General features: G+C 53.8%; 1 protein-coding gene across 1 annotated transcript; it reads right to left on the bottom strand.

Moving 5' to 3' along the window:
* RASL12 (RAS like family 12) lies at window positions 1-24,806 on the bottom strand. The gene is made up of 6 exons (XM_019533818.1): window positions 24,432-24,806; window positions 23,740-23,865; window positions 19,736-19,792; window positions 12,604-12,677; window positions 9,634-9,824; window positions 1-431 (listed from the first exon to the last, which is right to left on the bottom strand). The coding sequence occupies exons 2-6, from the start codon at window positions 23,855-23,857 to the stop codon at window positions 47-49; spliced, it is 825 nt and encodes a 274-aa protein (XP_019389363.1). The 5' UTR covers window positions 23,858-23,865; window positions 24,432-24,806; the 3' UTR covers window positions 1-46.
* Window positions 24,807-25,032: the final 226 nt, after the last annotated feature.

The following is a 25,032-nucleotide window of genomic DNA, read 5'->3' as shown; positions in this document are numbered from 1 at the left end:
CAAGCCCCGGGGGCACCGAAGCAGTCAGGGCCAGTAGAGTCAAGCCTTAAAAGATTTTAAAGCCTTTCAATAAGGTCAATGTGGGAGCTTTCCTCTTGCTCTGGGCCCGGGAAGATTTCACCGTGACCAGCTTGGCTTGTGCAACAGAGGGAATCTCTTTGTAGTTGACTGTGGAGAGCGTGTTGAACGTGCAGCTGGCCAGGCCGTGTTTGGAGGCCACGGGCGTTGGTGTCACCATGTGCAGGCACGGCCTCTCCTCGGTGATGAACAGGGGTCGGACGGTCAGGCTCTTCTCCATCTCCCGCCTCATCTCCCGCACGGCTTCGTGGAACACGTGCTGCACAGATTCGAAATCCAGGCAGGCGGAAACTTCATAAAGCAAGCACCCGTACTTGGCAGCGAGAGCCTGCCCGTCGGATTTGGTGACCTGTCTGATGAAGGAGAAGAGGACAGGAGGTGAGCAGAGTGTGGGGCGTGAGCCGTGACCGCTGGGATGCATGGGGAACGTTTCCTCTAGCGGACGCTACAGCCCTTGAAACCACAGCGGCCTGCAAAGTTGGGACTAGGGTTGCCGACTCTATTCTGGGAGGTTTCATCACGTGCCGTAACGACATTAATTACAGTGCGCAGACTCTACGGCAGGAAGGCACATGCACATTACTATTACGTTTTAAAACCCCACTGAACTACTGTATAAATCAGATGAGATATATTTTATTTAATGCATGCCCTATCATTTATCTCCTGGGTGACTCTCAGCAGTCTCCTGCGGATTTATATCTAATTCCTGGAGACTCCAAGGCAATCCTAGGGGGCTGGCAACCCTATTAGCTCAGAAACAGAGGCTTTAGGACCCATACCAAAGCCCACTTATCTCATAGGAAAGACTTCATTTGACTTGGGTGCACTTTGGATCAGGCCTTAGCTGCTGTATGCCTTGGGTTTCTGTCCCCACGTGACGTGAGGTCCAGCCACAGTGTGTTGCTGGCACTGCTAAGGGAGGGCTCAGACCCCAATGCAGGAATGGGCTTTAGAAGCTGCTCGACTCCAGAGTTGGTCCAAAAGTCTTCAAAGTTCATGGCACAGCTCCTGCTGACTGCAAGGATGCAGGGTCAAGTCCCGTATACCTTACAGACCAAACTCCTGTATTATAGGTGGATGAGAAATTGCCTATTCAGATATGCCCAGCGGAATATGCAGAAAACTCAGGCACCCTGTATCACATCGTACGGTAAAGCCATACTGTGAATGAGGCAAAATCTCTCTCCCTTCTCACATGCAGTCTTCATGAAATAAAGGCCTGGCTCACGGCTGGCTGCTTCACCCCATACTGCTACCCCACGGGATAGCCATCCGTCCACGCAGTCACGTGGCTCAGAGACAGCATCACACGGCCGGCAGTCAGTCCGAAGGCACAGGGTGCTGGTTGCTCCAGAGCATGCGGAGCTGGCTGAGGTGAGGATGATGCCACTGTCCTCTGTCCCAGCAAGAAAAGGAGACAAGGTGAGCATCATTTGTGCTCTCCTGTTAGGAAGACCCCACTCACTGGCACAGCTGCAGCACACCAGCACCGCGTCCCTCATTACAGGACTGTTCATGAGCACTGAATGGGGGAGGCAAACTGGATGCAGAAAAGGCGGGAGTGCTCAATGCTTTTTTGCCCCAGTCTTCACAGGCAAAGTCAGCCTCAGACTACTGCACCGGGCAGCACAGTTTGGGGAGGAGGTGAGCAGCCTTCAGTGGTGAAAGAACAGGTTAGGGACTACTTAGAAAAAGATGTGTACAAGTCCACGGGCCCGGGTGGGATGCACCCAAGGGTGCTGAGGGAGTTGGCTGATGTGGTCGCAGAGCCGCTGGCCATCATCTTTGAAAACTCTTGGTGATCAAGGGAGGTCCCGGATGATTGGAAAAGGGCAAACATAGTGCTCGTGTTTAAGAAAGGGAAGAAGGAGGATCCAGGGAACTACAGACCAGTCAGCCTCATCTCGGTCCCTGGAAAAATCATGGAGCTGATCATTAAGGAATCCATTTCTGAGCACTTGGAGGAGAAGAAGGTGATTAGGAGCAGGCAGGGATTCACCAGGGGCAAGTCAGGCCTGACCAACCTGATTGTCTTCTCTGATGAGGTGACTGGCTCTGTGGATGCGGGGAGACCGGGGGATGTGTCGTACCTGGATTTTAGCAAGGTTTTTGATGCAATGTCTCACACCGTTTTCACAGGCAAGCTAAGGAAGTACGGGCTGGATGAATGGACTGTAAAGTGGGTAGAAAACTGGCTGGAGCATCGGGCTCAGAGAGTAATCATCAATGGCTCGATGTCTAGTTGGAAGCCAGCATCAAGTGGAGTGCCTCTGGGGTCAGTTTTCATAGTTTCATAGCTGGTCGGGTCGGAAGGGACTTGAGCAGATCATCGAGTCCGACCCCCCGCCATGGCAGGAAAGAGCGCTGGGGTCAGACGACCCCCGCAAGGTGATTGTCAAGCCTTGTCTTAAAGCCCCCCAGGGTAGGAGCCAGCACCACTTCTCTTGGAAGTTGGTTCCAGATCCTAGCTGCCCTGACCGTGAAGTAGTCCTTACGGATGTCGAATCTAAACCTCCTCTCCAACAACTTGTGGACGTTATTCCTTGTTATGCCGGGGGGCACAAGGGGAAACAAGGTCCCTCCCAAGCCCTTCTGGTCCCCCCTAGTGAGTTTATAGACAGTCACCAGGTCCCCCCTCAGCCTTCTCTTGTGGAGGCTGAACAGGTTCAGGTCCCGTCGCCTCTCCTCGTCGGGCCTGCCCTGCTGTCCCCTGATCATACGAGTGGCCGCCTCTGGCCCCTCTCCATGCTGCCCACATCCCTCCTGAAGTGCGGGGCCCAGACCTGGACGCAGTGCTCCAGCTGCGGCCTGACCGGTGCCGCATAGAGGGGGAGGATCACCTCCCCGGACCGGCTCGAGATGCATCTGTGGATGCATGTCAAGGTGCGGTTGGCCTTCCTGACTGCGTCCCCACACTGCCGGCCCATGTTCATCTTGGCATCAATAATGACTCGAAGATCCTTTTCTGCTCCCGTGCTTTCAAGAAGTGCATTTCCCATCTTATAAGTGTGCTGCTGGTTACTACTGCCCAAGAGGTCAAAAATGACCCGTCCACCACCGCTCTCTGGGTGCGGCCCTCCAGCCAGTTGGTGACACGTCCGACTGTGTGGGTGTTGACACCACAGCCCCCAGTTTCTTAATGAGAACGGGGTGAGAGAGTGTCGAAGACCTCCGAAAGTCCAGGAAGACGATGTCCACTGCTCCCACTGCATCCAAGGATTTGGTGACCTGGCCGCAGAAGGCCACCAGGTTGGTCTGACAGGACCTGCCACTGATGAACCCGTGTTGGTTGCCCCTAAACCTGACCTCCCCTGCTGGCCCCTCGTGGATGTGTGCCAGGATAATTCTCTCAACAAGCTTGCCCAGGACTGAGGTAAGAGTAACTGGCCTATGGTTCCCCGGGTCCTCCTTCCTCCCCTTTTTGAAGATGGGAACCACGCTGGCCCTCTTCCAGTCCTCTGGCACCACACCAGAGCACCACGAGTGCTCGTACAGCCGTGCCAGGGGTCCCACCATGACCGCAGCCAATTCCCTCAGCACTCGGCGGTGGAGATCGTCTAGACCAGCTGATTTGAATACGTCCAGTCCCTCCAGACGTTCCCCGACTAGATCCTCACTGACCCATGGACTGGGTGCGCCTCCCCTGGGACCTGAGGGGGGCCCAGAGAAGGCATTTTGTTCAATGCCTTCATCAACGACCTGGAAGATGGGCTGGAGCGCACCCTCAGCAAGTCCACAGGTGACACCAAGCTGAGGGGAGCAGTAGATATGCTGGAGGGTAGGGCTAGGATTCAGAGAGACCTAGACAAATTGGAGGATTGGGCAAAAAGAAATGCTGTAAGATTCAACAAGGACAAGTGCAAAGTCCTGCACTTAGGATGTAATCCCATGCACCGGTTCAGGCAGGGGGCTGACTGGCTGAGCAGCAGCTCTGCAGAAAAGGACCTGGGGGTGACAGTGGACAATAAGATGGATATGAGCCAGCAGTGTGCTCTTGGTGCCAGGAAGGCTAGTGTCATCCTGGGCTGCACTGGTAGGAGCGTTGCCAGTAGGTTAAGGGAAGTGATTCTTCCTCTCTCTTCAGCACTGGTGAGGCCACATCTGGTGTCCAGTGTCCAGTTTTGGGCCCCCACTACAGAAAGGATGTGGACAAATTGGAGAGAGTCCAGTGAAGGGCAACAAAATTGGTTCGGGGGCTGGGGGACAGGACTTGTGAGGAAAGGCTGAGGGAATTGGGCTGATTTAGTCTAGTCTAGAGAAGAGAAGACTGAGAGGAGATATAATTGCAGCCTTCAACTACCTGTTCACCAGGGCAGCCTTGGCGTAAACCAGGAGTAATGGCCACAAACTCCTGGAAGATCATTTCAGGCTTAACACAGGAAAATCTCCTTCGCAGTCAGGGTGTCCAGACTGTGGAACAAGCTCCCTCCAGAGGTGCAATCACCTACCCTGGAAATCTTCAAGAGGAGACTGGACGGTCACCGCGCTGGGGTCACCTGCCCCCAGATGTCTTTCCTGCCCGGTGCGGGGGCTGGGCCCCATGATCTGTGAGGTCCCTTCCAGCCCCTTACAATGTACCTGCAGGGCGGTTGCAAAGGGGATGGAGCTGGACTGTTCTCCATGGGGGCTGATGGCAGAGCAAGGAGCAATGGGCTCAAGGGAAGTTGAGTTTAGATATTAGGAAGAATTTTCTTCCTAGGAAAGTAGTAAAACACAGGAACAGGTCACTCAGAGAGATGGTAGGATCTCCATCCTTGGAGGTTTTTAAGACCTGGTTAGACACAGCCTTGACTGGGATGATCTAGTCGGGCTGGTGCTGCTTTGAGCAGGGGGTTGGGCTAGATGTGACCTCCTGAGGGCCCTTCCAGCCCTCGTCTTCTATGATTGTATGAATTGCCTTTCGAAGCAAACTTACTTCCCAGCCACTCATTGCACTCTCCACAACTGTGACACGTGAAAGCAAACAAAAGTCGTACAGATCAACTGAGCCTCTCAGCGTCTTTGAGTAAAACAGAAAAAAAAAATAAATCAAGCTGAAGTAAAACTCCCTTGTCCCTGATGAAGAAAGAGTGAACCTCCTGTTCACTTCCCTGACTGCTTGCACAGATGTTCAGGAGAAAAGCCATGTGTTGCAAGCCGGGGAAGAGGCCAGGAAGAATTGTCCAGGAGACGCACGGGCCAGGGACGGATGAGCTGGTTTGAAGGACCACCAGGGCTGAGTGCACCTGGGCAGTCGCTGCAACCTGAACTGCTGCAAAGATTACAGCCGGCAGGTGACTGGATCTGCCCCTTGGATCACAGCAGCCGTCCTCTGGGTTCAAAGCCCAGCTTCGACCCGCTGTTTCTCAAGTCAGAGCTCCAAACACATCTAGCCTCTCTCAGACCTGAGCCTCGAAGCAGGGCCACAGCTCAGTAAAAGGCACCATCTGAAGCCCGCAGAAACATGGATCTGTCTCCTGGCACATAAAAGTGGGGAGCAGTGAGACCACTTACCCCCCGGGGGAGGAGGAAATCCCATGCAGGGGAAGCCACTGGAGTCTGCAGGGAGCAAGGCTGAATCAGGTGAGGCATCTTTAAAATAAGGGCCAGCACCTCCAGTTGGTCTCCTGGAGCTCCTGGACCGGGATGCAGGCGCAGCTGCAAGGGGTATGCGTCAACACGCTCTGTTCAACTCTCCCCTGCTGGGCCTGGCATGCCAGACCGTGCCACCCGAACAGCGAGGCTTTTGGATGGAGCCGATGTCCCGCTGAGATAAAAAATCTCCGCTGGCCAGACAACGAGCCACTGCAAGCGCTGGCATCCTCGCGGCTGGAGCCTTGGGCGGAGCCCTGTGATGCTGCCTCTCCTTGCAAGGTGCAGGTGTGCACCGCTGAAGCCCTTCCCAACACTCGTGACATACCAGAAACGAGAACTCTTGGTTCCAGGATGATGCCTTTTATTAGACCAACTGGGAAATGGCAAGAGCACTGTCCTTTTCTGCAAGCTTTTGGGATCAAAGTCCCTTTGTCAGGCTCTGGGGAAAATATAGATGGTACAAGATGGTAAAAATAGGTAGGAAATAAACTTCGTTTTTGCTGAAGATACTTCTTCCTACAGCCTGCCCCTGGGGCAGGCCTGCTGTAATCCCTCCTTCCAGCGATGGGCCCTGGGGAACGGCCGTTGCAACTAGCTCATTGGCCAGGTCTGGGGAGCCGTATCCCAGTGCAAGTGAGACGCCCGACAAAATGCACAATTTGGCCATTCACTTGCGGGCCTCGATTGTCTGCAAATCCCGCACATGCAGGAGGGCCAGACTCATCTCCACGTCACTGGAGACCACAGGCGAGACATACACGGCCAAAGCCAACTCAAAGGTGCAGAAGCAGCTAGTCAGCACCGCAGCCCTCCTGTCTCCCTGCTCCCAGCCCGCAGGAGGTGATGAATGCCGCTGGGCGAATCCTCCTGCCAGAATAGCAGACAAGCGGCCGACAGGGCTGAAATGGGAGCAGAGGTCTCTAGGGGAATTAGCAGAGAGACCGGGCCCTCTGCCCTACTTGGGGAGCAGGCACTCAGGAGAAACCCCTCGCCCAGCGACATGAAGAAAGCATGAGCACGGAGGTCTGCCGAGACCCTGCAGTGGGGTTGTGGGATGCTGCCACAGACCACGTTGCTTTTATCCCCACTCCTACCCTGGGGCCAGGCCATGCGTAGAGGCTTAAGAGAATAAACCTGCTTCACTGACTGAACTGAAAGAAAGCAGAAACAAGTTGCTGTTTCATACAATCGAAGAAGACGAGGGTTGGAAGGGCCCTCAGGAGGTCACATCCAGTCCAACCCCCCGCTCAAAGCAGGACCAGCCCCAACTACATCATCCCAGCCAAGGCTTTGTCTAGTTGGGTCTTAAAAACCACCAAGGATGGAGATTGCACCACCTCTCTGGGTAACCTGCTCCAGAGTTTTACTACCCTCCTAGTGAGAAAGTTTTTCCTAATACCCAACCTCAACTTCCCTTGCTGCAGCTTGAGCCCATTGCTCCCTGTGCTGTCATCTGCCCCCACTGAGACCAGCCCCGCTCCATCCACTTTGCAACCCCCAGCAGGGAGCTGAAGGCTATTCAATCCCCCCTCGGTCTTCTCTTCTCCAGACTAAAACTGGAAAATAACTCCTTTATTTTCCAAATTGAAAATAACTCCATTTTCTCACCACAAGAAACATAACGGTGGGCATGGGGGAGTCCGTTTCCAACTGAACATGGCATTTGGCTCGTTTGGGAGCTTTTTATCACAGTGATACGAAGGTTTGGACTTCTCCACACTTTTTTGCAACGAGTGCCGTTCACGTGCCTGGCAGGCCTGCCCTTGCCATGCCTCGGATGACTTTTTATCACAATGATACCAAGGTTTGGACTTCACACCTGTCTGCAGCCAGCGCTGGATTTGGCAGGGAGGCTGAGCTCCCCACAAACGCCGTGCCTTGTTGGCAAATCAACTCTGTGTCAGAAAAACTCCCAAACACCTTGCCCAGCTCAGTTCGTAGGTCTGGGGCTTGGTTTTTTCACTCGGGCAGCCGAAGCTCCTGCTTTCAGATCCAGAGGTCCCCAGAGATGACCCGAGGAGGAGCGTGGTCACGTTGGTGGCAGCCACAGCGAGGAAATAGTGGCCGATCAGGAAGACGGAGGTTACAAAGAGGCAAAAGGGGGTGAAGAAAAACTGAGCCGCCCCTGACAATGGAGCAGACAAGGAGAAAGGAGATAAAATGGGACAGGCCCCTGTGAAGGACAGGGGGGCCGGAGTCCCTCAGTGCCGTGCGGACGCTGACTTGGACAGTGAACAGGGCCTCGCAAGCTCCAGCTGTGATCCTGCGGCCACTACTTAACCTTGGCAAAGAGAGGGGTGCCTCCAGAAAGGGCTTTGATTTCCTTCCTTTCAGCTCCCCAAGGGTTTGGAAGTGGGATGGGGCTGGCACGTTCTTTGCGTTTCAGAGAGATCCCGCGGCATCCTCGTCTTTACTCCACCCGAGAGGAAAGATCTGAACGCAGTGCCCGCGGCGCTGCCTCTCGGTGGAGCACGGCCCCCGGGGCAGGATGCGTGCGGGGAGCTCTGGGATGTCGAGAAGCAGGACTCCCATATGTGCAAACTCTCGGGCCAAAGCAGCAGGAGAAGCCAAGCAAGCACGCCAGAGACATCTAGTCCCTGCAGTCAGCACCACGCACGGAAACGGCCAGAGAGAAAGGGACACGGGAGACGCGCAGAGCAGAGCAAGGAACTGGCCCAGGCTCAAATGCCTCAAGGGGACGATCGGATTCTGTTGCGATGCAGCCTAAAAAACCCAGCTAAAATTAGCAGCGACCTCCCACAGCATATGGATATTAGGGGAAAAAGAAGGAAAAAAACTTAAGCAGAAGAGGCAACATCAGGCAGTCAGAACAAGCGTCCTCACGGCATGTCTATGGCTGCGAAGGATGTGAAGATAGGATACGAGGATTTGTATTGATCTGTCGCCTCCCAGCAATACAGAATAAATAACAGGGCTCAGAGCAGAGCCCGCGAGCACGTTCTTATGGTGGACAATGCAACACCGGCTGCCACTGGGCAAGGGAAGGTCAAAAGGAGAGAGACAATACGGCAGCGACAGCTGCACAGAGCAGAAAATACCCTCGTGTCATTACTACAGCCCAGTCGAGGGAGGGGGTGGAGGGATGGGTGCCCAGGGCCGGGCGGACCGGAGCCCGCTCGTCACAGAGTGAGTCCTCCCAGAGGGTGTTAAAACATTGCAAAAATCACTACCGGTACTGCAACGTCCTCCTGCTTCAGCAAAAAGATCCAGGACCGGATAGTATCCAGACTATCCTAAGCCCTCCAGGCCAGAGCTGACAATGGAGTGGGACAAAATTTAGGAGCAAATAGTAATTTCACTGACAAACACCATTTCCACAGGACCAAAATTATTAGTGAAGTGAGGCCAATTATTTTGGTTGAGAAAAATTTGGGGGGGAGAGGGAACCACGTGGACACATCAAGGAGGTTCATTTTGCCAAAGCAATTAGACTGGATTGGATTCCTCTCAAATGGATGGGCATTATAGGAGGTGGATTGGCTTTTTGCTTGAAAACAATGGCTTTGTTTCAAACTAACATTTTTCCAAAAGGGAGGGGAGGAGAGTGGTCAAATATTTGAAAACAAAACATTTCACCTTGGCTTGAAATGAAAACTTTTGGGTCAGCCCAAGTCTTTCATTTCTCTGTGCCCCAAAACATATGACATGTAGGTTCCCTGAGTAACCTCAGGGGGAGCTTGCTGCTTAGATTGCATATATTAATATTATATATTCAGCAATATGATATGATATGAATACAGAACATATATTAATACTATATATTCAGCGATATGGTATGATATGATGTATGATATGATACGAATGCAGAACACCAGGGCTAGCAAGCATCCACCTTTTTCCAGCATCAGAAACAGCACACACAATAAACCAAAGAATTAATACCAGCACAAAGAGCATCTTCATGGGATAGTCTGCATTAAACAATATCGCCATTCGGCGTGCATCAAGGACGGTTACCTGTATTGCTCCATATCTAACTTGTTTCCCAGCAGAAGGACAGGATAATTGTGCTGAACGCCTTTCGAGTGAAGGGAAATGATATCCAGGTACTGATGGCAACCTTCAAAGCTCTTTTTGTTGTCGATGCTGTAGACGACCAGGAACACGTTGGCCCAGTGGAGATAGCGCTCGCAGTTGAGTGGTGCATCCTACCGCGGTAACAGAGGACAGCATTATCACGGGCTGGTGCCACTATCACGGTCCGTCTGGGGGGCATTCACTTCTTGCGGGCTTTGTTTCAAAACTAAGCTCATTTCAAAAGGTTGTTTGACTTTGGACTTGGCTTAGCATCAAAAGGTTCATTGTACAGCAAATCGGTGACGTTAAGCAGATAGTGCTGCCCTGTACCATAGCAATCGGGAGCTACATAGCATCGGTGTCAGATTTTCACTCCGCCAGGGGTCCTGAAAGAGGAGCTGTTCAGGCAGCCTCTGGTCAGTTTAATCTGCGGGGTTTTTCCTTTGCAACTAAAAGGACTTCTTTTTGTGGCCTGGAAAGGGAGAGCATCTGATGAGAAGCCCTTTGGGTTGGAGATCCCTAAGGGGCCTAATTCAAAGCCCACTGAAGTCAGTGGGAGTCTCTGCGGGAGGTGGGCTTGAGGAAGGGGGAGCCCCCAGAAGAGAGGCGTGATGTGAGCAGAGGAGTTGAACTAAATCTGCTTCCCGCTGTCCCCAGACACAGCTCCACTTCACTTCACTGTGCCATAGGCTGAGCTTGGGATTTAAGTCTAAGGGACCAGATTCTTGAACTACAGACAAGTCTGCGATGACTAGGGCCATCTTGGCCCCGCTCCCTATGTACTGGACACCCCCCTTTTCCTGGCTTGCAAACAGCAGGGAAGGAGTAAGCCCTGATTTATCCCAGGTCTGTAGGACTGTCTTACACCTATGCCCGCACAGGTATTAGCAGCTGATCTCAGCCAGATCGAGGGTCACGCTATTAGCAAAACATTCACCATTCGTGTCACACTGCAGGAAACCGAGATGACACGAAGTCCCCAGGCGTCGGTCAGCAGGGAATAATCAGGAAGAGTGGACTAGACTGGCATGCAGCCCAGGGGAAGCAGGGGCCGTAAAAGAGGAGCTGCTCCAGGGGATGATTCTGGAGTCAACCCTGATGTAATTGTTTCATAGCTCGGAGGGTCAGAAGGGACCTGAGCAGATCATCAAGTCCGACCCCCAAAACTCCTGGACCCGGGAGCCTGGGCGCACACCCAGGGTTGAATCTGCAACTCCACGGCCCTGGAGGCAGCACGCTCCCCTCTAGGCCGAACAACTAGACCACTGAGATCAGCACATACCCCAAGGCTCAGTCCACCCAGGGTGGACCAAGCACCACCAATACTGTTGTCTTTTCAGGCTAGATCTTTTCAAAGGAGCCCAAAAGGGTGCAGTGCTTGGCTCCTAACACATGACAGCAGGCTTAGGGCACTCATTGTGTTGGGCCTCTCTGAAAATCTTGTCAAAGACTTCATAATGGACACGGAGCAAGACATACAAGCCGCTGCCAAGCCACAGGTTCCACTAAGTCTGTAGGCGTTTCATTAATGCTGCTGATTTTACTGGGACAAAGCTTAGGTAGGAGTGATGGGCAGCGGCATAAACCCTAAAACAGGGCGTCTCAAAAAAACCGCACGCACGCTTCTGTCATCAGGAATACAGAGGCGTGGATCGAGGGGACTGATTCTTGCTCCAGCATCACTGCAAAACTTTCTTTCAGTGGTCACTTCCTCTGCACCAGTGGTTTTCAAACCCGGGCACGCAGCGCTCTGCCAAGAGAGACGTGCCCAAATTTTACATGGTGGTACTGCTGCTATTTGGTCCACACATGGTAAGGACTGGCATTGCCAGGTGTTGATGTCGGTAGCAATATTCCAGGAATAACCATGCAGAGATGCATCGGGTGGGGGTGGGGGTGTCGGGGGGGAATACATAAAGCGCCGTGAGTTAAAGCATCACCTCCACCCCGCAACCCAACAGACATTCGCCTGCTGGGTCAGGAGAGGGGATCGAACCTGCCTGCGGCTTCTCTCCCCCAGCCCTGCCCCTCCCCTGCTCCTGTACTGTCTGCAGGAAGGGAGGGAGACAGAGCAGGGGGAGCGCGCTGCCAGCTTGGCCTGAGCCGGAGGGAGAGGGGCTGGAAGTCGAGCCGCAAGGCAGGGGGGGCTCCAATCCACCTGCCCCCCTCCAGCTCAGGCTGGGCAAAGCCCAGCTGGCAGCTCACTCCCTTGCTGCAGAGAGCCCCCATCCCGCCACAAATTCATCCAAGGGAACACAAGTTCCTGAAGGCGCACCAAAGTGGAGCACCTTCATCTGATCCCTCCTTTGATGAGAGCTCGTTTGTCGGGTGACCGGCCACTTTAAAAGCGCTCTGCAGCGGTGCACGTGTGTCACGGCTATAGCGCACTCGCAGGGGGCCAACCGTGCAACGCACGTGCCTCCCACCTGTGCCGCATGTTGATCTCAGCACATCATTCTGGTAACTAAAAAACCCAAACCTGCCCTGCAAAAAAGCCCAGAACAATTGAATGTGTTTTATTTTGGCATTTGCAGAAAGAAACCCTTCGATTTTTTTTCTGCCTGCCAACTCTGCTTTTAGCAATGTCTGCCACACTCTTCTAAATATCAGAAAGCATTAGGAAGAGGAACCCTGCAGGATGCAATGGGATGCTTCATTTGGAGCTTTTCCTTTGGTCTGAAATGAGTTTTATTTCAGGCTTTGCAGTTGTTGAAAATTTTGACAGTTTTTCAATTTGGGGTGACCTAAAACAGAAGCTGTCGGCTTGCTTTGGAAATCCCAGAGACCAGACGGAGCAAGCGCTCCCCCCGCTGCCACCAGACGGGCCCTGGGGGCAGCGGGGTCTCGCCAGATTCTCTGACGGCCCAGACAGCGCCCCCCTCCGAGCGCCTGCGCAGTCCTTCCCATTACCTGGTCAGCTGTGTCCATCACTTTTAACAGCACCGGCTGCTGGTCCACGATTTCTTCTGAGGTGTAGGTGTCCTCTGCAACACACAACGAACACAGCTGAAGGGGACTGCTTCCCTATCCTATGCTACGTACCCAGCGAAGGGGAAAGTGCCGAACGCTGAGCGTCATCCCAAATATTAGCCAAGGGACCCCCAAGACCTTCTGCTGGAGTGAGAATTACTGACACGGTCACTGTAAAGAGCCCAGGGTTGGATCCTCTGGTGCCAGGGACGCTTCCTGGTGTCTTCCCACAGGTAGGTCCTGCCGGAGGACAAGAAGGTCTCCTCCAGGATGCTCCTCCCAGAGCCCGGAGCCAGCCGCAGACCCCTGCCTGCCCCGTGCGGTGTGATCAGGAAACATCCTCTCTCAGCTGGCTCCTTCTGCTAAGCAATCGCCCTTTTAAACCAGAAGCCTAATCCCCTTTCTCGAAAGCGAATACAGCGCATCATTTCCTGCCCTGGAAACGAGGTTTACACTTCAATCATCACCATTTCAACATTTCTCTTAAATTCAGTTTAACAAACAAGCCTACAGTAGGAGGGGAACCTATAGGTCATGTTTTGCTGTTAAAACCTCATCAGAATAAATCCTGCCACAAATGAGTGAGACAGGCATGGGAAAGAGGTTAACCCATTTCCGAATGAATGTGTTCTCGCTTGGCAAATAAGTGAATTCCTCTATAAATTCATTTGGTGAGGTTCATCTGTTGCTCATTAGGAGAGGAATGACACATAGCTGGCACAGGGGCTGCTGCTAGAGCGGAGGCGCTTTGATCTGACTTCACCTGGGTGAGGAGTTCACGTCTCAATTACCTTGAGAAGTCCAGGTTTGAAAAATTACAGCGAAGGCACGTGGTTTCTGTGCCCCCATCGGCCCAGAGAAGGAGCTGCAGAGCCCAAGGTACAACCACGGCAAATAAGAAAGACAGCAATCAACAGGAGGAAGAGAACGAAAGCTTTGGTTCAAGGAAGGGAGGGGGCAGTGGGAGGAGGATGCTGTCTTGCTGCCCCCGTCTGCAGCGCTCACCCATTCCCGCGAGCTCCCCTTGCAGGGTGACTCAAGTGTCTTGCTGCAGCCTTGAAGGCATCAATTCAAGCCTCGCTCCAGGTTTATGCCAAAGACTGCCCCGGTCAACCCAGCCGTAGAGTCGAAGACACACTGGACACATCATTGCCCATGGGGGCTACTGGCTAAGGAACCAGCGTGCCTGCACAGGCTAGTCCCATGGGCCGTTAGGCATGACTGGACCTGGCTGATCGTCAGTCCCAGGAATCGGCTCTTGGGAATAACCATCCCAGTGCTTTGCATCTGCACTGTAACGGGCTAAGCACAGGCCCAGAAGCCAGGAATTGCTCAAGTGTAGTCAAGGCTGAGGCCCCAACCCCTTTCCAACCTTGGTCACCTTGCTTTTCTCATCTCCCTCTGGAAAATGAATAACACCCTAACGTGGCTCCTACATATAACACCCTATGTGGCTACTACACTCCCTTCAGCATGTCCCTCTGCAGCATAAGGCAGGGTACATCTGCACCTTTGTAGACTAACTAAGGTATATAGATAAAGCACAAGCTTTCATGAATCCACGTTCGGTTCATCGGAGGCCGCGTGCCACCATGAAATGCATGGAGAAAAATGCAAGTCCTCTTGCTCCTAACGCACAAGCCCCTATCCATGAACCTCCTTTAGCTACCAGCAATACAGACACTATGACACACTGTTGAGCAATGCTGATCCAATCCAGCACAGGGCATGCTGAGTGGCCAGCCCCTTGCGAGATCGATTTGCTGTCCTCACAGAGGAATGGGAAAGCTAGTGAGCCTGATTCACTGTTGCTTTACAACATTTGAACCCTGGCAAAACCCCAGGGCCTTCCCTTCCACAGCGTTAAGCAGGAGTAACAATGGACAAACCTAGCAATGAGTGCAGAGCAGTCTCTCCCAAACCTTCAGCCGAGAGGGATAAAGCAGTGTGTATTTTAGTGCAGACCTATTGCCCAAATGCATCTGGGCATCTTCTGATAGGGGATAAGACAAGCCAGTTCTAGCACTGGTGTGTTCAAAAGTGGCCTGATCTACAAAAGCAAGTAAACGATGCTATAGCAGGAGCAAGCAAGATTTTTTTTTTCCAGAGGCTGATTGCTGAGTTATTGGCTCTTTAGTCAGTCCTTGGAAACCATCCATATCTTGCTAATGTCCACAATCAATCATGTACAATTCTTCACTGTGTGCTGGATTTGGGCCTATAAAAATCGTTGCTAATTACCCAAACAGAGACTCAGTGGAAAAAATGCCCAGGACATTCAAGTGCAGTCAGTGCAAAATACAGCTATCTCCAGACTTCTGCATCTGTTGCTCTTTTTTTTTTTTCCTGCGGGGATAAAGTTTGCCTGCCAAGGTGAACACCGTTCCAGAACGCTAGTTTGCAATTGTGCCTGGCGTTTTGAACACACTCGGCGCTTAATTGCACTCACAGCCTGATCCCAAAGCCTCACAAGCCAATGAGGATCTTCCCACCGACTTCAACAGGCCCTGGAAAAGAAAGGAAATGAAAAGATTGGGAGACTTTGTTTCTTTAAGTGATTAAACGCTGCCGCTGGCCTCTGGCTTTCCACTGGCTTTCATGGACTTTGGAGTAGGGCTGAGTTCACAACGCGTAAGGCTTCCAAGTGCCAGAGCCAAACTCAGGCCTAGTGCAAGCGGGTACAACTCCTCCCGTGACGAGGAGGGGAAGGAGCGCCCTGTGCTTTGCCCACATTCATGAGCAAGGGACCCGGGCAATTTGCTCTGGCCCCAAATTTCTTCTCCTGGCTTTGTGGTAATGGTAGAGAAAGTCCCTTCCCAGCTGTCACGACCACGGGGTTGTTCTAGGCTGGCTCTTTGCGGCTGGGGTAGCTCATTAAAATCAACGTCTGTCTTTGGATTTACACTAGGAGCAAAACAATGAGCCCAGAGGGCTTGTTCCAAAGCCAAGATTGGCCTCAGAGACCCTCCAACATAGCTACAGCAGATCAGGAAACATTTGGAAGCATTTTGTTCAGTACTGAATTCTTTATGACAGTTGTGTTTCTTTAGGGCCATGTTCCTGGTTCAACCCAAAATGGTGCTAGGCCAGAGGGCCATCCTGCACTGACCAACAGATTTGGGAGGTAGCATGCTCCATCAGTTGTAACGGAGATGTCTGAGCCCCACTGGGGGGAGCGCCACGCGTCACAGCACATCTTTCTGTGGACAATTTCTAGCTGCAGAAGTTGATCAGATTCTTCTCCGCCCCCTTATATCAGTCTCTAACGTTCATCTCCTCCTGGCTGTGGGGGAGTGGGGAGGATCAAACGAGGTTTTGAATAATTCCAAGCTCATGATTCAATCCGCTCTGCAACAACAACCCAACGTGCGTGCATGGGATGGGGAATGACGAGCCTGTTAAGGGAACAGAATATACTTGCCCGATTCCAAGAGATTTTTCATGTGCAGCAGAGATAAAAGGAAAAATGAAACACGGGACATAAATGCTCATGTTTCAAGGCACCAGCCAGCCTCTAATGAACGGGGGTCAGGAGGAAACATCCCCCAGGGGAAAGGTTCTCTCATCACCACCTGGCGTCTGGAACGGGCTCCCAAGGGAGGTGGTGCTCTCCCCTACCTTGGGGGTCTTCAAGAGGAGGTTGGATAGACATCTGGCTGGGGTATTATGATGCCAGCACTCGTTCCTGCCCAGGGGAGGGGGTCAGACTTGATGATCTGTTTAGGTCCCTTCTGACCCTAGAAACTATGAAACTGCCTATTGCAGGGGTCATGCATCTTCCCTTGAAGCAAACGGTGTTGGCTACTCCCAGAGGCAGGATAGGGGCTAGATGGGCCATTGGTTTAACTGAGCCAGGAACTTTCTTTGCTATTGCCTTCAGGAGCGTCTCGTCAGCCCCTTACTCCTGCAGATCGCTGCACCGCTCAACGATAAACCTTTCCATGGTACCAGGCAGGTGCAGAAACTTAAGCTGGTCCTCAGACCCGATTCATGGGTGGATGGGGACAGATCAGGAAAAAACAAAAACAGAAGTCCGTTTGCCTCCGTTCTCCCCGCAGAGGATTGTTCCAGCGTGTAGGAGCGGGCACTCCTGGCATGTTCCTACGGCCTTTTTTCCTTTATTCTTACGGTGTCAGGGTGGGATGGAGGGACTTGAGCAGTCCACAGTCCTGGTGCTGACTGTGGGCAGGGGGGGATTATACCCCTTTATAAAGGAGCACATGCATCCGGATGCAAGAAAAACAGGAAAGAAAATCCTACAGTCTTTGCTCTGGCAAAGTTCCCACCACTGATGTCAGTGAGAAACATCTCTGTGCAAGGACTAAGTACAGAGCGCAGGATGAATCGCTCTTGTGACCGCCGTCCCCCAGCCCCCTGGAGGTATGGAGCAAATCTAGACTCACTTTATTTTCACCCTCTCAACTTCCTCCCTCCCCACAGCCCCATCTTCCCAGCCACCAACACAGAGCACAAGCATCCCATGCTCCTGCACACTCATATTTCAGTTCTGTCATTTTTAAATAAAAGCAACTTTGACCCCGCGGAAGAGGGTTTCCTTTTATTTCTCCCCCTCTGGTGTCTGTCAGGGCTGGTTTTGTTTTCATTCTCATCAGCCCCCTGGGACAAGAGCTACGATTGCCCTTCTCTCATCCTTCTTGGTCCATCCATGTTCCCGTGATGTATTTTCTCACATTGGAGCACAGTTATGTGACTCATAAAACAAGACACCAGATGGACTGTGCGGAGGGAACCGGTAGTAAAGGAACTACACGGTGTGAAATGACAAGCCGAGCCAAGCTGAGAACAGGAAGCCATTTCCTTTTTCTTATCCAAAAAAGGATCAGATCCTTCTTAACCAAAAAAGGATCCTCGGGGCAAGATCCTATTCCACCGACCAGGTGTCTAAGTCGACTTGGGCACCTATATGTGATCCTATTCCACCCAGTTCAGGTACCTGAAAATCCATGAGTGCATCCACCTCTGTAAGACACCATCCTCTTACCCTTCAGGCTGGCACAAAAAAAGCAGCGAGGAGGAGGACGATCCACCCACCGTCCATATTAACATTTTCTCAGGGACTTGAGCAGAGTGGAACAGGATCACACTTAGGCTTAGCTACAGAATCGGCAGAATAAAATATCGCCCTTCGTGCTCATCTGAGGAGACCCTGGCATCCTGTGTATAGTTTGCCTTGGTAAATGCTTCGTGGCAATAGGGGCTCAATCGTATTCAATGGGAAGCGCAAATTAATATGAACTGCACGGCAAGGTCTTACACTGCTGCAGCCCCCTTTTCTCTTCTAAGATCCCCATGGGAATAGACGGTTCCCACCTCTCACTTGCGTGCTGTGAATCTCGCATGTGGCTCTCTCGTGGGACTCCAAGCTCCACTGATTTGACGTGACTTGAGACCGCTCAGATCAAGCGGGCGTTTTGCCATCGACTTCAGCGGGAAGACGGCCTGGCTTTGGAGCCGCTAGTCTATGGGAGCTGAGGGCCCATTGCATGGAAGAACTGCACGGGCACCTGGGCACCAAGCGGGGCTTTCTGCTCGGAGGAAGACCAGGCAAGGCGTAGCACCCCCACAACTGCTCCCCACAAGGATTGAGCTCATCATGAGATGCCTAATGAGAATAACCCCTGCTACCTGCTACTGCCTCACAACCAAGGGGCTAGATCAGGCAATTATTTGGGCTGGAGGGCCACGGAGGGAGGCGGGCCAGGTCAGCACTCCCCACCCCCGGCCCGCGAAAACTCATCCAAACTCCCTAAGCTCTGCCCCCCGCTCGGCCGGGGGGCTGGGATTGGGCCGTGGGTGGGCAGGGAGCAGCCTTAGGAGTAGGACGGGTGTCAGGGGAGTAGGCCGGGTGCCCTGCCTGCAGAACTGGCACCTGTCACAGGGACGTGCGGGCAGCAGGTTGTGGCTGTGCCCTGGCCCCATACTGTCACTGCCCTGCAATCCCGACCCCAAGCCCAATCCTGGCCGTGCCCGCCTGCAGCCCCATCCCATCTCCCTGGCCTCGCTGTGCGGGTCCTGGGCTGGTCTGCATGGAGACACCACCCACCCACTCTGCCCAGCACCCCCAGCAATGGGTGCAGGCAGAGGGGCTGGGGTGCCTGGGCAGCGAGGCCGGATCCAGCAGCGGTAGCAGAGATTGGCAGCTGGAAGGAGCCACCATCGCCAGGGCTGCCAGGAAGCAGGTCCAGCTGCCGTGCCACTCCAGCCCTGTCACATGCCCGGGGGCGGCAGGACCAGCCACACATGCCTGGGCCAGGCAGGGGGCCAAGCCTGCGGACTGTGCAAAATCCCTTGGCAGGCCAGATCTGGCTGCGGGCCACATTTTGCCCACCCCTGGGCAGGTGAGTTATTCCCCATTGCACTGGAGCACAAAGGGGAGAATCATGCCCACTGTTTCAGCCTGAGACTAGCTGCTGTTGCAGAAGCACAGCTGGAATCGCTCTTAACATCAGCGGAGAATAATATTAATGAAGGCTCAAGTGCAAGACCCAGCTCAACTTGCAAGGCTGAAGCAGCCATAGCTGGAAAGACAGAGGAGGAAAGTTCCTTAGACATAAAAAATAAAAGCTTGGGCTTGTCACAACTTCTAGAAGCGCTTACAAATGCAATAAGACAGCAACTAACATCCCCAGCACAGCCCTCAGGTTGAAAGGCTTTCAGACGGTGACATCTGATCATATTTTGGCAACACAGATGTAAAGCGCATAGCAAATGAGATTTAAGGATAAAAAATAAAATCAATATTTTGCAGGTCAATTTGTGTCAAGGGGTTCATATTTTCCAACTCTTCAGCTGTTTTCAAAGAAGCATAATTATGGTTCCTTAAATGCCACATTCATGGAAACCTAGGCCAACAGAAGAATTGCTCTCCACTTAAAGGCAAATTGTTTTCTCATGCGCCAGAGCGGAGAGCCAACTTGGTACCAGCTGGGTAAAGAAAGCTGCAGGAACTGGCTGCTTGGTTTGAAACAATACCAGTAATGGGGCAGGCAGAGAAGGGTGGTGGGAAACGGTATACAGGTGAAAACCAGGGGAAAAGAACTAAACGACTTACCCAAATTAGGATCGTATTCGCTTATAAACCTCTTGGTCAGAAACTTCACTGTTAGCGCTGCAAAAGGCGAAAAGAGGTGTTTAGTCTCCATTGTGTTTGTACCTACACACAACTCGCCCCCCTCGCTCGGTGGTAGCTAGAAGTTGCTGCAGCTTTGTGCCAAGGGAAACAGACCCGTTCTACATCACAAGGCAGTTTGGTGGCCCGTTTAGCTCTGCCCGCAAAATTAAAACATCTTTAGACCCTTCTTGCTTCCACCTCTTTTGCCTCTGTTTTAGTCTGGAGAGAGACAACCTTGTATGCAGGATATACATGCTTTTATCTTCCTGAACCCTAATTTCATCTTTGCTGACACAGAGGACACTTTCAAGGCCAAAAGATTAGACTGAACAAATCACAGTTCTCATAGGGATCCTGAGAGAGGAGGACTGAACACAGGGCTGGGAGCCAGGAACTCCCCTTCTAAGCCCAGCTCTGACAGTGACTCCCTTTCCATGGTCTTAGAAAAGTCATCCAACTTGCTTTTGCCCCAGTTTCTCTGTAATAACAGTATCTACCAGCCAGGCTTAATTAGCATAGGCCTGCAAAGTGTTTTGCAGATGCAAACCCCTAGACTGAAGTGTGCAGCATTTGCCTGTACTGGAGCAGGTGGTTAGCACTGCAGCACTCTGGCTGTGTGCTGATTGCTAAGTGAGTAGTCAGTGCAATTCCTGCAGGCTAGCAATCCCGAGCTAACCTGTACCGGCAACGGCCGAAGAGCGGGGACTGGGAAGGGCTTGACTCCATGCTGTCAAGGTTTGAACTTGCCATCTCTGAGCCTGGAGATGTGGAGGTAGGTCACGCTAAATAAGCCTGAAACCAATTACTCTATGACAGGGCCCGCACTGACCTTGATAGATGCCGTTCCTTCAGCTGATACATATATTGCAATTAAGGCCAGTAAACAAGGGTTATGATAGGTGGGAAAAGTTGAGTTTCAACACAGGCTTTCAGCATGAAACTGGGACTTTTTGGCCTTTATTGTGGGGTGGGAGCAAAGAGAGACTCAGCCCAGAAGAGCTGCAGCACTCCCTGCGGGGACCCAGGTTCAATCCCTGCACTGCCCAGCTCAGGGGGCCCGTTTCTGCGGGGGGAGCCCTCGCCCGTGGCTCAGTGGCTGTTACGGGCAGGTGGGCCATTCCCACACCAGGAGTCATCCCGGCCTGAAGAAAATTCGGTGAGAACCAGTTCATTTTCCTGCAAGTTCCAGTTTCCACAAATTAGCGTTAGCTAACGACAGGGCATTTCATCCAGACTCCCCAGCCAGCACCGCGTGTCCCGCCGCGCGCGTTCCCAAAAGGACTGGTCACAACCACGTGCCCACAATGAGCAGGAACAGGAGAGCCCAGTCCTTTCCCGTCCCGCTCCCCAGCAACACGCATGGAGCCAGAAAGCCCTGGGGGCCCGGGCCGCGCCGTGGCTTTGGTGCCCGGGTCTGCAGCAAGGAGCCTGGAAGCCTTGGCAGCGCGAGGGCCAGGCTTGCACCCTCACGGCGCCCACTGAGGTGCAAAATCATTCATTAGAAATAATAGGATGATGTGGTGTTACGTGGAGACAAAGGAAGAAAGAGATGGCTGGACCGTGGGAACCGGTGCTTTCCAAATGATGAGCTGTCGCTATCTGGCTGCTATTTCTGCCCTTCCAAGTCTCTGAACATCGGCTGGGGCTTTTAAACCAGCTTTCCCCAGGCACGTCTCCTCTTTCTTTGTACCCTCCAGGCTACACTGATCAATTGTCACTGGAGTCAAAGCCCTGTTACAAGAGTGTAACCTTTCCTATCCCAACCCCCTGCCTAGCGTAGTCGGGGCTAGGACAGAAAGCAAAGCACTTGTGCACGTACTAAACGGTGAGTTAAGCGCTGACCGCCTGATCCTGCATCACTGACCACCATGGCAGGTTCACCGCGGCCTTTGAAGGGCACAGCCTCAAGCACAGAGCCCGGGGCTGAAAGTCAAATACGTGCTCACATCTCTTGCTAAGCAGGGTCTATTATCTGTGTTCTCCATGCCTCTGCGTGTCCCGCAGCCTTACCCCAGTCAGAGGCACTGCTCAGCCAGCATCCCTCAGAAAACTGCTTAGGATCTGACGTTTCATGGAAGGATATGGCAATTTTCCACCACCAAGGAATAGGATGCCTTTGCGTCTTACCTTGGCCTTCGGTGTTAAATGTCTGACCTTTCCTAGAAGCTTTCAGAATATATTTGCTATTTTCTCCGCGCCTTCAATGGCCGGCACAGTCCGACTCAGAGTAAAGAGGCCTCTGGCTTTATAGGCGAAGCTGCACAAACAACACCCCCAGTAAGCCATTGAAAACTCTCCGAACACTTTTCCTGCAATGTGGACTCGATGCTGGGAGGCAATATTAAGTGTTTATAGGCTTTCTATGGAGATCAGCTTCATAACTGTTTCACTCCTGAGTAATACAGCTGTCCCATGTGCATGCTGACACTTATGCCACATAGCATTGCCATGAGCACACACAGCACAGCTCCCTGCAAAGTGCCCTGGCCTTGGGCTCAGAGTTACCTCTTGGGTCAGGCATTGAGCTGCTGGAAGCCACTAACACTATTAGCACTACCATCTTGTATTCTGCATGTCTTGTGAGCTGATTGCAACTGGGAGCTGTTGGGAAGGTGCTGTTGCTATTTCTACAGCACCTAGCACAATTTGATGGGGGTCTTTATTAGGGCCTGCAGGTGCTGTCACTGCAAAGAGTAGCCAGGCCTGCATCAGGAGAGCAGAACCAGTCGTATATGGGCCAGGTTTCATTCAGGGTTGCATTCACTTTAGGGCACCCACAACGATACAAGCTTTTCCCCCGGGAACTTAAGAGACGTTTTAGAAAGCATCAAGTGGCGTGCAGGGAGCACCGGGTTTATGCAGGAACTGGGTCCCTGGCATCAGCCTGCACGGTGCACACAAAGGGAACGAAAGAAATTCAGATGCACGGGCAGGTCTCCGGGTGTTGGCGGGGAGGCAGCGATAATCAGCTATTACTCACGACGGCTTAACAGGCTCCACGAGGAAACGTCATTCCTGGGCCCAGCCGTTCCCACCGCACCTTCACCTTTCATTCATTCCCCATCCTGCCTGCCTTGCTCTGGTGTAGTGTCTTGAAGGGGAAGAGTCGTATGAACATGGGAGCTAGGCGCTGCTACATAGCTAGTCCAGTATAGTTGACTTTCCTCTTTAGGGGAACTTTAGGAAAGTCCCGCTGATGTTCCTCTTTAGGGCACAGCATCTATGCTAGCTAGTCTGTGGTAACTACAGAGTACTGCGGTAATACTTCTGACAGCCAACAGAGTCGAAGGGGTTTTGAGCCACGGATGCAGCTGCAAGGCACGTCCGTGTGTTGCTGAAGCATGGGCTTAACCGCAGAGGCAGGGCTTTCATTTGGACATTCCCCATGCTTAAGGCTCAGTGCACGCGTAAGCAGGTTGCTGGCTGGAGCCTCGTCCGCAACTTCCCCCCATGAGGACGGAGAGAACGATGCCAAGATAGACCCATTTCCCGGATGCAGGTCTCACCCACTCAGCCCGTTTGCAAAGGTGACCTATGGTGCTAGAGGCATCTGGTGCCTGGGCTCTGGGCAGGATCGTGCAATACCCGAGACCCACAGAGCCAGTCTACAGTGCTGAGACCGCGGCGCCCATTCGCAGCGCAACGGGGAGGGAGGATTTGAACCCGGTCGCTTGGTTCGCAGCAATAGCTGTGCAATCGAGACAGCACCTCGCTCCGAGCTCCCCCCCGCAGAGCTCAGCCCGGTGGTCGGGGGCAGGCGGAGTTACTCAGGGAGGGCAAGGCCAGTCACCAGGCCAATGGCAGGACTGAGACTCAAAGCCCAGTCCCCAAACCCCAGGCCACTGGGCAACGCTGCCCAAAACAGATGTGAAATGGGTGCGTTTCCCGCCCCCCCCAAGTCACTGCTGGCACCCTCGTCCCCGCTCTCGCTCTCTTCCCCTCACCCGACTTGCCAGCTCCTCGGCATCCCAGGATGGCCACGTTGCACTCGGGCACCAGGCTGTGGGGCAGGCGGTCGGCGGCGCTGGGGGCGGCCCGGGGTTTGCCGAACTTCGAAGACATTCTCCTGCCTTTCGGAGAGAGCAAGAGGAGAGCGTGGCAGCGCGGCTCGGGGGTCGCGCCGCCCTGCCCTCCCGGGAGGGGCCCCGACGCACGGCCTGGGTGCCGATGGAGACGTGGAGCCAGGACGGCGGGCTCCGAGGGCAGGGGCCGAGGCGCCTCCTCCGCTTGCTCGCGTGCCCTCCCAGGCCCCTGGCACCAGCTCCTCTCCAGCCCCGCTTGTCAGCCCGCAGCCGGCTCACCCTGCCCGGGCCCAGCCCCGCGGCGTGGGAGCAGGGTGCCTGCCTCCCCTCAGCAGCACAGAGGCACCCCCCGCTCAGGGCCGAATGACTTATCTTCGGTAAGCCTGAGCTCTGCAAAGCGCAGCCTGCAAAACCCCCCCCGGCCTCCTCGAAGCGCGCCAGGAAAAGTCCTGCTCCCCGCGTCCTCTGCTCACCTTGCCAGCCTCCCCCCCGCGCCCCAGGCAAGGCATCTGGCTGTGCCCGGGGAAGCCGGGGAGACCCCTTCCCCCCCTCCCGGGCACCCCACAGTGCGCGCCCCGTGCCAGGGGAAAGAGGAGGGGAACAAGAAGTCTCACCTTAAAGCCAGAGCCGGGCTGTCATGAGGGATGCCGGAAGGATGAATTTTCTGGGAAGACTTTCTTGCTTGTCTCCGCGGAGCCAGGGCTGCCTCTGCACGCACGCACACGCGCCCACGTCGCCGCGGAGCGGTCCAGGGGGGCACCCACGCGCCGCGGCCCCAGCAGCTGCCACCCGCCGGGCGCGGACGAGCCACTGGGATCTCGGCGACGGCTCCCACGACTGCCTGCGCCAGCCCTGCGCTTGAATGAACGAGGCGGGGGGGAAGGAAGAAACCTCTGACTCCCTGCAACTTTAGCCACTTGAGCCCCAGCCAAACTCCTTGTAAGGAAAGCTGCTGCCTCTCTCGGGCTCGGCTGGCCCTGGTTCCCCATCCCCGCTGAGGGCTTTCCTCAGCAAGCTACGAACCCGGCCCCCGCAGGGCTCCCGGGGGGCTTCAGGGCGCCCAGCACAGCCCCCCGTGCCCTGAGCTGCGGCCCAGCGCCAGCCACTAGCAAGCCCCGAGCTGCTCTGCAAGCGCGCGCTGGAGAACGGCCTGCGCGGCCTGGCAGGCAGTAAGCTGGGGGCAGGGGGCACTTGCTGGGAGAGCCCCCCGGGGCA

The sequence above is a fragment of the Crocodylus porosus genome, unplaced genomic scaffold (genome assembly GCF_001723895.1).
Source record: "Crocodylus porosus isolate Cpor-Errol unplaced genomic scaffold, CroPor_comp1, whole genome shotgun sequence".
Taxonomy (NCBI): Eukaryota; Metazoa; Chordata; order Crocodylia; family Crocodylidae; genus Crocodylus; species Crocodylus porosus.
This window is presented reverse-complemented; position numbering and strand designations above follow the sequence as displayed.